Source organism: Hermetia illucens, chromosome 3, assembly GCF_905115235.1.
Source record: "Hermetia illucens chromosome 3, iHerIll2.2.curated.20191125, whole genome shotgun sequence".
In the NCBI taxonomy this organism is placed as follows: domain Eukaryota; kingdom Metazoa; phylum Arthropoda; class Insecta; order Diptera; family Stratiomyidae; genus Hermetia; species Hermetia illucens.
The window spans coordinates 151,572,967-151,588,034 of NC_051851.1; the positions used below are offsets into that span (position 1 = coordinate 151,572,967).

General features: G+C 43.9%; 1 protein-coding gene across 1 annotated transcript; it reads right to left on the reverse strand.

The window, feature by feature from the left end:
* Positions 1-6,609: 6,609 nt before the first annotated feature.
* Positions 6,610-14,959, reverse strand: LOC119651409 (dnaJ homolog subfamily C member 28). Its single transcript, XM_038055001.1, has 3 exons — positions 14,816-14,959; positions 7,679-7,787; positions 6,610-7,613 (listed from the first exon to the last, which is right to left on the reverse strand). The coding sequence occupies exons 2-3, from the start codon at positions 7,775-7,777 to the stop codon at positions 6,651-6,653; spliced, it is 1,062 nt and encodes a 353-aa protein (XP_037910929.1). The 5' UTR covers positions 7,778-7,787; positions 14,816-14,959; the 3' UTR covers positions 6,610-6,650.
* Positions 14,960-15,068: the final 109 nt, after the last annotated feature.

The following is a 15,068-nucleotide window of genomic DNA, read 5'->3' on the forward strand; positions in this document are numbered from 1 at the left end:
GCAGCCAAGGCTATCGAAGCCAATGGATGGGTCCTGTATGACAACCCTAATCCATCCGGCTACGATACCGAGCAGTACAAACAGCTTAGGAGGAAACTGCTCCTAGCTGCAAGAACTGCATCCGCGCAAGGCATTAAGCTTTGCTTTGAATGGGTAGGTGTATACCATAAAATGTTTCGGCTGAACTTTGCCAACGAACGAGTGGCTCAGGCAGTACTGCTCCTCCAACAACGATGTATGTGAGGGTGCGCGACTAACCTTGAAAAGGGTTTCTGAGCTTCCATCGATCAAAAAGTGCTTCCTCTGGCTTCCAGAAGAAAAGCGAAATGGTGCAGGGGTTCTGGAACAACTTGGTGTGCAGAACAACCTCAACAAAAAATTGAAAAGGCGATGTTCGAAAAAAAATACGCATTAGGCGCATTCATGAACATCGAAGGTGCGTTAAATTATGGAACGTCAGGTGGGCCAGCTATACGCTACCCACCTTAGCAGGGGAGGAAATCCAGCTGGCACAAACAGTCAAGTACTTAGGAGTACATTTCGACTCCAAGTTAACGTGGAAGCACCATATCTAGGAACAATATCAGAAACCTGGTGCTGTAGGAATTCGATAGGTAAAACCTGGGGACTTTCACCAAAACGGATATACTGGATGTATACATCCATAATAAAATCCATTTTGATGTACGCATACATAGTCTGGTGGCCAAGACTGAACTTTGCTAACAACAGGAAGCTGCTAACGCAGATTCAGAGACTTGGTTGCCTAAGTATTACTGGAGCAATGAGTACTACTGCGACTGCGACACTTGAAGCTATCCTAAATTTACCCCCCATTCACTTGGAGGTGAAAAAGAAAGCAGGTGATGTTGTTAGAGGCGGAGCAATCATCACACCTGAAGAAAGTTTAAAAAATGTGTATAGATCCAGATAGGATCTACGCTGATGTAGGAAGGGAAGGCTCAAAAAGCGGAGACGGGAGGGGTAGTCCACACGAAGGAAATTTTTCTTAAAAAATAGGGACCGGATGAATTTACATTGCACATTTTCAATAGCAAGACAATCACAGTTACGGGAAGGTGACCAGATCACGGAGCAGTACTCGAGGGTACTCCTTATGAGGGAAGGAGGGTTGGATGGGATGAAATATAAAGCCTGATAACTTTACTGCTCGATTGGTGACTTCGAAGCAAGGTCGTTGATAAAAAATAAATATAATAAAAGACCAAAATAGATCCCTGTGGGTGGACAAACCGTTGCTTACATACCTTTCCAAGAGTTTGGAACAGAAGGAGAGGAGCCAAATGGAACGGTAATTCTCGACAAGCGTACGATCGCCACTTTTATGAATGGGGATGATGAGAACCTCTTTTCACAGCCGGGAAAATGATTCTCTTCGAGAGTTTTGTTGAAAATAAAGGATAAGGAAGGGAGATGGACTGATCAGTTTTAAGCAAAAAGAGGTTTGGAAGACCGTCGGCTTTAACATAAAGTTTGCCAATAAGGAATAAGGAGGCGATGAGGCGCAGGCTACATCCACTAGCGGGAGGGAAGGAGAGAGAACATAGACTGATGAAAAGTAGCGGTCAAGCAAATCACAATATGGTGTTAGGGAGTTAGCTAAGGAACCATAGAATTTAATGGACGGAGGGGATAGCTACGCAGGACAGTGGGAGTTGTGAATGTGGGACCAGAAAAGGTTGAGTTTTCCGCGCTTCAGTGAAACTTCAGCACTGGTCAGATATTCTTCTGTAGACTTACGTACTAAAGATTTAACTGAGAAACGCAGTTTTAAAAGAAAACTAAGTCAGCAAAGGTTCTAAATGACAGGAACTTCGTCCTCGCGGTGTATTTTTAACGAAGTTTTCTGTGGGCTTCAGTGGTTAACCAGGGTAAGAGCGCAAGCACTTACCAGAGGAAGGGACTTAATAGGGGAGTAGATCAGATAAGGCGGTATAGAAGGTGTTGAGTGCTTGGTCACACGTTAACGAAGAGAGGAGGAGAGCTCAGTTGATTGTCGCCAGGACTGAACTCAGACCTTCGAATTTCACGTTACAAAAATTAAACCTGGTAGACTTGCGGGCGACAGGGGAGTGGAGTCGAGATATCTGAGCATCAAACTCAAGAGCAGGATGATGGGTGTCAGAGACAACATAAGGAAGGAAGGCTAGAGAGGACAAGATCAAGAGTACGATCTAAGTGATTTCTAAGAAGGTTAAATTGGAGGGCGGCACAGGTGTATCCACCCTTCCTTTCCTTTATCCATGAAAGAAGAAGAAAGGAAAAGGTGGGTGGAGGCCGGGAGTAGTGGAAAGGAAGATTAAAACGATTAGGATTTCTGATAATCTATGGAAGAAATCCTTGTACAGAGAAGGAGGGGAAACAGGATATGACTTTCCGCATCTTCGACCGCCGACGGTAACTGCGGGAAAAAAATTCCACGAAAAAGGTCTGGTGTTAGTGCCGTGTATATGATGCAGTACGTTGGTGTGCGCTGACGTGATTGTGGGCATGTGGCATTGCATAGCTGTTTATGACTGATCACACAAAAAGATACCTACTATGAAGAACTACCATCGACACACCAATACATTAACTACATGGGTCACGGGCCCATTAGATACCTCATCCATATCCCAAGGATACAGAATGACATTCTGTGCCCCTTTGTCGCTGGATTTGCTCCTCCTGTATACAGTTTTCTTGCATCGAAATAAAATTTCAGAGGATTTGAAATCCAAAGGAAAGTTTGCCAAGATTGCATTACCTACAGTAAAGAATAACCGTCATTATGTTGCGGTTTTTCTATGTCAATGTTCTCACTGCGCTTTTATATGGTGCAGCATATGGATAGTGAACTCAACTATTAATCGAAAACCTTAACATCGGTATATTCTGGCCTGACACAATCTCAAATGAAAAACTACATCAGCGTTAATGTCATGTACCGGTAGATATATTGATTAGAAGGCGGAAGTTTTAGCGGAAAGGTCCACTTTAAGGAGGTCTCCTTTAATCTCAAAAGGAACTACAGAGTCAGAACATTGCTATTCAGACTGATAGCCAAGCAGCGATGAAAATACTTAGGTCCAACCAGGTGAACGCTAAACTGGCATGGAAATGCCTTGAGAGACTAAATACGTTCGGCTCGCACAATAAGATCTGAATACTCTGCGTTCCAGGCCATGTTGGGTTGGAAGGTAATGAGACGGTGAAAACGGGTTCATGTTTATGACATTAAAGAATGAAAATGAACGGTTGAGGGAACTACACTGGGCGAGCCTATCAGGAAGGACAGTAAGGATTTAAACCTCACCAGGGGTCGTCAACGATCCTTAACAGGCTGTTTACAACTCCTAGCTTGTCAAGGTAGTAGTTGTTGCATGTATCAGGAGGCAGCCCCTTCAGGACCCTGATCGAGTAGTGTGCATTGAACCGGTCTTGGTAGACCACGTTGCCCCGAGCTAGCACTGATCCGTTCGTGAGTTCTAAGATTATTTGATAGTTGGTCAGGCCCCAGGGGTAAGGGCTTCGTCCCTGAGGGTATACCCGTTCCTGACTATTGTGGCCCGCTCCCTTGCACAGGATGCGCTGGTAAAAACTTAAATGGCAAATACAATCAATACGAACGAGGAGATAGTGAGAATGGAGAATGAGTTGGCTGCGTTTATACACAGCACGAAAATGCGTTGCTCGCCCTAGCGCCCGCAGAAGAACGCAGAAAAGGCTACCCAACGAGACATTGGGATGCGCAAACAGAGAAAAAGACTTCCAAAGTGATGCGGCACCTGCGACAACCTAGACAGTACCACGCAGTGCTGTTGTTGCGAAAAGAAACACAGTGGAAACTGACCAAATGGTTTCGAATATAAGCTGAGGGGGAACGTTGGCGACTACTCTGGCGAAAGCTGAAGCGGAAAGGCTTGTTAAGAAATGCACGGCAGCTGTGAAGCACATGCGATCTGCGATTTTTCTCCAGAAAATCCTACAAATCAATATGCACCGGAGTGCAAACGTTCACGAGTTGCTAGTGCAGTTCACTGCGGAGACCAAAGCTGATTTAGTGCTCATCAGTGAGCAGTACCGAAACAAGGACCCAGCTTCATGGCACCCTGACATACCAGGTACCACTGCCATCCTATCTCGTGACGGCATCAACCTTTGGGTTCTCGTCCTAGGCTGAGGGGGCGGCTTTGTCTGGATTCGGTGTTTATGGGTAACGTTTTTCAGTGTCTATCTAACACCAAATGAGTTGATGCCGGACGTTCGACGCAAGCTTGATGCTCTGGAGGACGCTATCTTGGATACATAGGATCTGATCCTGGTTGGGGAAGACTTCAATGCCAGGCACATTAGTAGTAGTGTTTCGTTATTTTTCAAAAAGTGCGCAAATGCGTGGATCGGCAACTTCTTTAAAAACGATGGATAGAGCGTTAGGCGTGCAGGCTGAGAAATTTCCTGATGACCTAAAGGACTTGCTGGGGTCAATGGTCGATAGTCACACATGAAGTCTTCCATATGTGCGGATCAACGAGGAATTGCCTGTCGCTCATTTTAGCGATTAAGCTGTTAATTCATGATTCCGCGGCGCGAGCGGAACGGGAACTTCAGCACGTGTTTCGACCAGGTAGTGACCCCGGCTTAAGGGGTCTTAAATAGTCAGGAGACGTGGTGCTGCATTTCGGGTAATCGCTGCCCGAGCTCCCCGGTGACGGACAACGAGTCCAGAGACCCCGAATTCGCATATGCCAGGATGGCCTATATGGCCTCCCGAAGTCTCTGCAGCCACAAAAACCGCAACAGCTTGATGACGACTTTGTCATCACTCTAATGCTTCATTTTGCGCAACAGTCGGCTTGGCGCACGATCACCAATCGTTAGCTCTGTCAGTAAATGATTAAGTTTGGCCGGCACTTAATCAGCTACTCCTTCCGCCTTTTGTAAGAGCTGCTCTCGAGTACGCCAGAGACAAGCCCCATTGTTTCATTTAGTCCGACATGTGCTTGTTTAAATCGTTAGCGTCCTTTGTAATACCGGCTAGAGCGAAGCGCTTCTAGCTCGGATAACAGGTGGCATCCGTACTGCCATGACAGTTATTGGGGGATCTGCTTCCATTCTTTCCACGAACATCCTAAGGCGAAGCGAAGCTACCCGCAAGAGTAAGCGGCAGAAGAGAGAAAGGAGGACTGGAAAGAAAATAACTCACCCCAGAAAATAATTTGATTTAATATGAATATGAGCGTCTTCAATCGACTCAAATCGTCCACATCACAGAGAAATGCTTCGAAGACTTACCACCATTTAGTATCTGATGTCCCTTACGGATCTCAACTTTTCTTTTCACCAACAGCAGTTTTTTGACGTGAAACTTGTGCTGGTCTTCAATTATTTTCGTTACTGTTGCAGGTGACGGTGTAGGTTCAAATTGTTTTTTTTTTATCTTGGAATGCCAGCTGTCGAAAAATTCTATTTCAAGTTAATGGTTGACTTTTTCTAAAGTGTTCACATTTGCCTGCGTTCCTCAGGCAAATTGTTCGCTCCGCCAAAACAAGATGAATTTCGAAAATAAGCTCAGATCTGAACAAGAGCTTGGGAGTTCGATTCACAAGGGCAATACCATAAATAACTAGATTTGGCGACTAAAATGACGTTCCCAGTTGAGACTCTGAAAATAAGTCCGCCCTCCTCTATTGATAGCCTTACTACCAACATAGTCAAATAAGCTGGGAGGGATACTATCAATAAGTCTCCTTATCAAAGGGTAAAATTGTCTGGGCCGCTAATATTAGAATTTTAGCGAACTATATTAAGACTTTCATCCAGGGTCTACTCTACTGTATAGGTAAACCATACAACTGCCTAGGATATAAGTCCTGAAATATGCAGGTGACATAGGACTACCCAGTTCCTACAGTTATAGTCTTGAATAAAATTATGCTCATCGGGACGCCATAGCCAAATAGTTCAAAATCAACAGCCACTATATACCTGCTAGTAATGTTATGTTGTATTCAAGTCAATTTCCTATGGCGTCATGGTTGCCATGTGGTCATGGTGTACCCAATTCCTAGCGGCGGAAAGGCTTAGAAGCCTAGGCGGCGCTCTAAGGAAGATTTGGTCGGAGCAGCGTAGATTGCTTAACTCCTGACTCAACCCCAAGGGGCAGCCACTGCTTAACTTCACTGGAAAGAAAGTTAGGAAGAGATTTGGTCGGAGCAACGAAAAAGGCTTAAATCCAGAAGCAAACTAAAGGGAGCAGCGATCGCTTAACTCCGCTAATGAAGGACTTGTTGCGAGTTCAAGTTCAGAACTGTTTATTAACAAATTATTTAGGTTAATTTATATTTTAAAAAATGCTTACTAATGATTTGGCGCTAAATCTAATTTTCCCATTGTGCTATCCGCAATTCGTACATTAATTCATTCCGAGGCGGCATGTAGATCAAGTTTCGTCTGTGCATACGTAGAATGCTTACAAGTAGCAAAAAGCCAACTTTGGAGAACTAAGCCTATCATGCACCATCGACAAAACTTAGAAGCATCAACTACTCCCTAGTTATATACATACAAATTGGAAAGGGTCAAGACTTTAATAGAAAAGGCCAACAAAACTATATAAATAGACTTTTATCTTCCAAATCAACAAACGTTTAAAACAATGACCAGAAAAACGTTAGAAAATTTGTTTGCGGATTCTCCTTTATCACAGTCTTATCATCACTCACCCTCTCCTTACTATGTGGGATCGTATCATCATTCAAAATATCATTTGCGACGTCATTCAATTTAATCCTAAACATTTGTTTGTTCATTAACGGAACAATCAAGTTGAACTTATCAATCATTTTATTTATCTTCTCGACGTCATCCTTAAAACTTGCTACTATCAACTCCCATTTGCTTCGATCCGTATCACAAAGTGGCGTTGCACCAAGATATTGCCGATGGTCAATGAGACTGTCTCGTAATTTATCAGCTTCGTTGCGTATGTCGCGCTGCAACATTATCCACTCTGGGGTGAATCCATTGTCTATTAAGATTTTGTTAAGTTTATGCGTGGTAAAGTCTAAATAAGGGTTTTGGGCCTGCGCGTCAGAAAGAGGCTTTCCAGCTCCAGAAAGATTGTTGAAGTCACCCTTCGACATAGCCTCTTGTATTAAGTCCTCAACAACTCGATCGAAACCGTATTTCGTTTTGATATTATGCTGCGAAGTTTTCTTCATGATATCCCCACTTTTGGCTTGTACTTTTTGTACACGATGCTCTAAAATTCGCTCCTGCACCTTTAGGACTTTGAACTGTTCGTATTGTCGTTGACGCTGTGATGGTGTCCCAAAACCAATACCTTCAAACGATAGATATTGACGATGTTGCGGTGCTGTGTGCTTGATATCGAATATTTTAGCCTCTTCCTCTTCATCATATATTCCGCGACGATTTTTGGCGAACTTCCCTTGTAGAATTTTGAAAGCGTTATCGACTTCCTGAAATCTTTCCTGTGAAGCTTCGGGAGAACCGCTGTCTGGATGAACTTTTTTAACGAGTTCGATATATCTTCGGCGAACTGTATTTTGGTCAGCATTTTCTTGAAGGCCAAGGACAGTGAAGCATTTCTGAAAAAAAGACGATTTAGGTCGAAATGTCTAGTTGAACATTGAAAAGAAATGTTCATAGTTACCTTATAAATTTCAGCCTTTTTCATATACATAAATCTCGTTTGGCACCACTGAAACCACAGTAGTTTCATTGGTTTATGAGCGCAGTAGAGCAGTGCCATTTTGCGAATTCTGAAACAAAAAATAATAAATGCGATCATAGTAATGAAGAAGCAACAAAAGATAGGTCTAATTCCTCTTCCTATACTTTTTCAATAGAAGATCCGCTTTATATGACACTAACACTAGCAGTTGGAATTGTTTCGGTCAAAGACCAAGTATGTCGTTGCCTAAGTGATGTCGTTACCTATGCCTACTGCTGCATTACAGCGGTCCTACATTTAATAAGTTACTCCGAAACAGAAGAGCTGACCACCATCGTTGGGGGCATTGTTATGGACTCCAGTGTATGTAAATAGTTGCTATCCTCCCCTCGGCGTGTCGACCACACCCACGCGCCATCTCTTCACAGATCTTAAGGCGACGCTTTTTTTCGAAAAAATGAAGTTGCTTTGGCACTAGCCGAGACCTTATACGTTTCAGGCGAAAATATATTTCAAAATGGTATTGACAGATCCTTTAGACATACCAACAGCATCAGCAAGGTCTATAGCAGTCATTCGACGATTGGCAAGCAGAATCTCTTCGATTTTCTTGACGTCCTGTTCATCGGTAGAATTTGATGGTCGTCCGCAACGCTCTTTTCACTCTAGATACAATATCGAAAGCAGGTGAAGTGAAGATCCAAATTCCGGGCACTGTTTCAAAATGATCCGCAGGATGTGCTCTATGCAGGAGGATCCAAAGCGGAATCCAGCCTACTCTCTTTCGATCAAGCTTTCGGGGTGTTCCTTGATGTGTTCCACAATTACCGTTACCATTACCAGATACTCGCTATCACTCGCAGCGGTCAATAGAGCTTTCAACCCTTCCTTTGATCGATCCGCTTCCATGATTTCACCATCAATCACATCTTATGATGACCCTTCGGGAAGTGGTCGACGACCTACGTAGCACCCGAAAAAGGAGCATTTTTGATGGTGGCACAATGCTTGTCGTTGTTCTCAGCAAGATAACTCTTCCACTTTCGAGCGACGGCTGGGTCAAATAAGCGGTCGATATTGAACTTTGGGGATCGGAGCTCTCGAACTCTGAGAAATCGAGAAACCACCCACCATTATCATTACGGTCGCGAAGGTCGAGTTTCCCCACTAAATGTCCAAGCAAGATATTGTCAGGCATTCAGATCACCCATCACAAACACAATGTCATCTCCTGAACTGCGGGTAATTGTTCATAAAAATTACCCTTCTCCACTATATTGAAAATCTCCGCTGGCATATAGCACTGTACAATTGTAATGCTCCTTAACCTGGACCTGGTGATGGCGGATTCAGTGTTATTAATACGTCGGTGGGTATAATGTTCGATGCTGAGTCAGAGTGAGTGTTTATCTTTAGCCCGTGACTCCATTAGAGAGGAAGCAGATATTATCAACTAAATCGAGGTAGTTCAGGAATTACATAGAACAACGTCTTCCAGCCAAGGCAGCATAACGGACATCACCCATAACAACATATATAGTTGTCCTTTGGGGTATACCGTATACAGTCGAAAAACATTTCCCCCAATCCAGGGTGTTATGCGAAGCAAGCCCATTCAATAGTTTGCAATCTAAAGTAACTGACGGTATTCGAACGAAAGGTCACTTATCGTACTACGGGGCTATGGTATGATAGACCTCCTAGCCCCGGTATTCGTGAACATATTAGTATTCAGTGCAAAAGATAAAAAAACAAACATACAATAAACAAGTGGAACCCCGTACAGCATACAAGGTGGCCTTACAGACGGAGGCACATCTTCGCAACATTGAGAGCCAGATGACTACGCCCAAGAAGTGAGAAGTTAGGAAGTCAAGCAGTGCAGCTCAGCTCAACCATTGAATCACTGCGAACACCGCAACCAACATAGATCCCTGCTCAAAAACCAGCTCTCAAGAAACCTAGCCCCGAGCCCATAAAGGGGAAAAAGCGTGGAAGTCAGGGGTGAAGGTAGGAGCCAGAAAACCCGCCGCTAGCTGTGCCATTGCGATAAAAAGTATTCGACTGACCATATTGGCGAAAGTATTTCCAGATCAAATACTCACTCGTAAGAAGCAGGAAATAATTGAGGACGTCATCATGATCAAGATGCCAAGCTGGAAGGTAACGGAACTGTCACCGTGTGCTAGGGATGATACATATATCAGAAGGACATATGGTACAGTCTACCATCCTAAAGCCGCGGCGTTTGAGATCGGAAAGTTTCTTCACCTTCTCAAAACCCAAACCATAGATTTCCACCTGCGATCATGGAAAGCTTTTAGAAGCAAGGAGAAACTTAAGATACACATGTCTTAAACTCTGAAAGACTGGAGACCTCGTGGCTATCCAAATTTCACTGGAAGCCAGGGGAAAAAGGATCCCTTCCAAGCTAGATCTTTCACACCAATCTGCTTGATGTCGTTCATACTTAAAACGACGGGAAGGACTAACGTTCTAATACCTGATTCTCTACATCCCTATCAACGCGCTTACCGGGCAGGACCGTCAACCAAAACTACCCTGTATCAGCGGACGGATATAGTACAGGATGCCATAGAAACAAAATAAATAGTAATGTATGCGTTTTTGGACATGTGTGTGCGATATATTATCGCACACAGAGGTAGGAGATGCCTAGATGCACAAGGGACGAATGGGCAGATTGTTAAAGACTATATAAATATAAGTGCTGACAGATACAAATTTTATTGTCATGAACACTACTGAAGGTGAGTTATTATCACCATCAATGTGGCGTATGATAGTTGAAGAACCCCTAGGAGAGCTAATAAACACTGGAATACAGGCCAGGGTTACCTGATACCATTGCTTTAATCTGTAACGATAAAAATGAGGAAAACCCATGTGACAGAATCCAAACTGGACAATGAGTCACTAGTAACTGGTGCAGGAAGGCGGGGCTGTGCATAAATCAAGCCAAGGCCAATGTATAATAGTCCCATTCATTAGGGAACGCAAGCTTAATCGCCTGAGAGCCATTAGATTACATGGCATCGAGGTGAAACAACTAACAAAGGTGAAATATTTGGGAATCACACTAGACCAAAAACTATTCTGGAAGACACATGTTAAAAACATATGACAGAAAGTTACAAATCGATAGCAGGGGAAAAGTGGAGATGCACCCCGAAAACGCTACGCTTGATATGCACTGCAATAGTATGGGCAATGATAACCCATGCGGCGGTAATCTGAGCAGACAGATGTGAATTCAGTACAATTGGTAGGGAGTTACACAAACTTCAAAGACTGGCTTGCGCGTGTTTCAGTGAGGCAATAAGGACATCCCCAACGAAATACAAATGCCGACAAGGAGGGCTATATTCAGAATGTCCGGGAGTTCCAACGAGGTGGAAAGCTGCCTAAATCGAAGGAACATTGATATTTTTTCTAGGCGATATCTCAGATTACTGGTACCAAGCGATAACATGAGAACGAAGTTCCTTTTCGATAAGAAGTTTGAAGTATATTTGAGCGGGGAAAAGCGACGCAGTAGCATACAACCTAAACCAGCAACTGACTACCTGGTGCACTAACGCATCCTTTACAAGAGAAGGAGCAGTCAAGGGGTTTTTGGTCCGAAGAAAACGTACTTCGAACCAATGGGTAAGCATACTGGCATATTCTAGACGGAAATATACGCCAAAAATACTTAAATGTGTAACAGATTGAACACCCTCGACCCGCTCAACAAGGTCTGGCTACTCTAGGTTCTAAACCACATTCGGTTAGAAGACGCGCGTTAGGAGACGCGCTTGCCAAGATTGGAGCAGGATCCATGATATGGAGTCGAAAATGGGTTCATGGTTACCACACTGAGCAACAGCTAAAGGAACTGTACTAGGCGAACTTACCACGAATGGAATAGTTCAGGGTGCTCACGGGGGATACAAACGCAGGCGCTCGAAAGATGATTTAAACTTCGCCAAGAGGAGCCTCCGATTAATAGTGGGAATACTCTCTGCTTGCTGCAAGTTGAATTATCACCGATTGCAGATTCTATGAGGAAAGTGATGAAACTTCCACACATGTTCTGGGAAGGGTCCGGCACTTGTGTACAGTAGACTACGGCAGCTGGGAAACACTTGGAAGTAGGAAACATAATAAAGTCCCTGCCGGTTATAGGCTTCAACGACATTATAGTTAATAGGTATACTATGAATGAAATGAAACCTATTGTTATCGCCTTTGAAAACATAAGCGAACGGCTATGCATTCTGCGCTTGCTAGGCAAATTTAGAAATATAAGCCTCATTAACGTTCATGCTCCTACAGACTGCAGAGTCGGAGAAGGATACCTTCTACGTGGCAGTAGAACGAACCCTCGAAGCCTGTCCCAGATATGATATCAAAATCATACTTGGGGATTTTAACAGCCAAGTAGGGACGGAGCCCGTATTCAGGCGATATGTTGGCTCCCATAGCGTACGTCAAAATACAAATAATATCCAATTAGCAGTATCACACGAAATGATTATTGGAAGTACCTGGTTTGTGCGGAAAGTGGTCCACAGACAATCGTGGACCTCTCCAGACGGGACCACTTTCAACCAAATTGACAACGTGTTGATTGAACGTCGCCACCTCTCAGCCTTGATGAATGTAAAAGAACAGATCACTATCTCGTTGGCATGGTGCTCCAAGCTCGAATAACAAACCGCCCAGAATTCCCTCTAACAATCAGGTGAGAGTTAACACTAAAGCCATCCACAACACAGCCCTCCACACCACCTATAAGGGGGAAATGCATGACGCAATAACCGCAGTCAACAGAGATCCTAGAAATGAAGCATCAACAAATGGTCTTCACAACCACCTGAAGACGGCCACAAACATACTTAGCCCCGCCGGAAAAGGAGTCGGAACGGCTGGTTCGACGATGAAGGTAAGCTAGCAACGGAGCGGAAGAATATTGCCAACCGAGTAATGTTGCATTCCCAAAGAATGCGAACACGCGCAGAGACCTATTACGAACTCCGGCGAGCGGAGAAGCGACTTCACAAACGGAAAAAGGAAGCCGGGGAGAACGAACAGGTCTGTAAACTCGAAAAGTAAAGGGAGCAACGGGACCAGGCGCGGAAATTTTACCAACAAGTCAGCAGAATGAAGCCTTACACACTTCGATGCTCATCTTGCCGAGACAAAGAGGGAAATCTGATTTCCGACAGTACGGGTAACGAGCGATAGTTTGAGTACTTTGATCAACTGCTCAACAACCAGAATATCGGCGAGTTGGAGGTCCCGCCAACTGAAGACGACGGACAAATACTGCCTGCACCAAGTATAGAAGAAACAGTCCGTGCAATTCATCAACTTAAAAATCATAAGTCGCCAGGAGCCTATAGATTTACAGCCGAATTGGTTAAATATGGAGGCGACCAATTATACCAAGCGGTTCATCAACTTTTGCTCAAGGTAGGGAACAGCGAATCAATGTCTGACGACTGGCAAAGAAGCATTATCTGTCCCATACATAAAAAGAGAGATATTACGCAGTGCAGCAATTATAGAGGTATCACGTTGCTGTGTACCATTAATAAGATATCCTCCGCTATTTTGCTAGGTCGGATAGCCCCATGAGTTCAGAACATCATTGGCCCATACCAAAGAGGCTTCACTCCAGGCAAATTAACAACAGATCAGATTTTCTCTCTGCGGCAAGCGATGGAAAAACTGTTAGAATATGAACAACAGTAGCACCATCTAATCATCGACTTTAAAGCCGCCTATGATAGCATAGCCAGGGTAAAACTGTACACGGCCATGAGAGAATTCGATATCCCGACGAAACTAATAAGATTGATTAGGCTGACCCTGACCAATGTGCGAGGCCAGATAAAAGCATCAGGATCACTCTCAAGACCATTCGACATCAACAACGGTCTACGACAAGGGCATGCCCTATCACGCGTCCTCTTTAACTTGGCTCTCGAGAAAGTGATCCGTGATGCTGAGGTAAATGCAAGAAGCACGATCCTCTTTAAGTGCACCCAACTACTGGCCTATGGTGACGATCTCGACATCATGGGAAGAACCACCCAAGACGTACAAGGATTGAAAGGTCGATCCTTCAACTTTACTGGCGTCAGCTCATAATTTGCCTTAGAATCAGACGCAAGCAAGGGAGTCGCCTGCTCTTTGCTGTTAAAAGAAACGCGGACATTCTGTCGGAATGTCAATCACTCCCATGCCTTCGATGTTCCGAAGCAAGTTCGTCCACTCCACGGCGGAATTTGGATGATACCTTCGAAATTAGGACATAGGAGTCCATATCTGCCGCTGGACATTTCCCACAACAGTTTTCATGCACGGCATTATTCTGAATGCATATCCCAGTGAAGAGATATCTCACTTTTTTCTTCCCCGAGAGATGCAATTCCAGCACCAGCAGAGCATAGTTCAGATCAACTCGAGCATAGGTTCTTTACAGAATCCCTAGGTATTTGTAGAAGTTTGTTTCGGTCATAGCTAGGATCTAGAGGGGACGAATGTCATGTCTGGAATGCGGCTCGTGATGACTTTTATGGATGACTTGGATTCGACACTTGTCTACTCCAAATTCCATCTGAATATCATGGCTAAACATGTCTACTATTGGTAACACACTTCTAAGGTGGTGAACCAATGATTGCACTGAAAGTATTTAGACTTTCTTGGAATCTTAACGATCATCTCCTTTTTCCACTCTCTGGTAAAGACTTCAAATTCCCAGGATTTACGAATAAGTGCATAAACTGCGAATTTTCCAACGAACATTCCGCAGGGTGATCTACAAACCCGACAACATCGCAGCATAATTATTACATAATTAGCTCGAGCTCAAAACAGATCCTCAAGAAAACAAAACGAAATCCAACTGGGAATTGCATTAGATGGTAGATGTTTGTAACTAGTTACTTCTATGCTACTTTTAGCTACATATCCGGAATGAAGTGTCGACCCAATTTTATCAATGGACTTCAGCTTCTGCTGGAAAATATCTTTTTGAACTTTCCCGCGACACAGATACCATAGACGGACAAATGTGCAATTGCTACCACGCTACAAACTTACCGGCCTCGAAAAGAATCAACTCCAGTTACGGCAAGTCGATTAACCGTGGTGGATCTCGAATGGAGTAAAACCCAAAATACCTCATGAACCTAACATAATTGTCAACAACTTTTTATATTTATTATCAGCTGTTGGACGTCCGCATACGCAAGTAGAATCGAAGTCAGCTGGCTTCCAGAAGTCTTATATTTTAAACGAACTCTTATACGAAATTCCTGTGGGGTATGTGAGGCCAAATCGTTAACAAACCAAT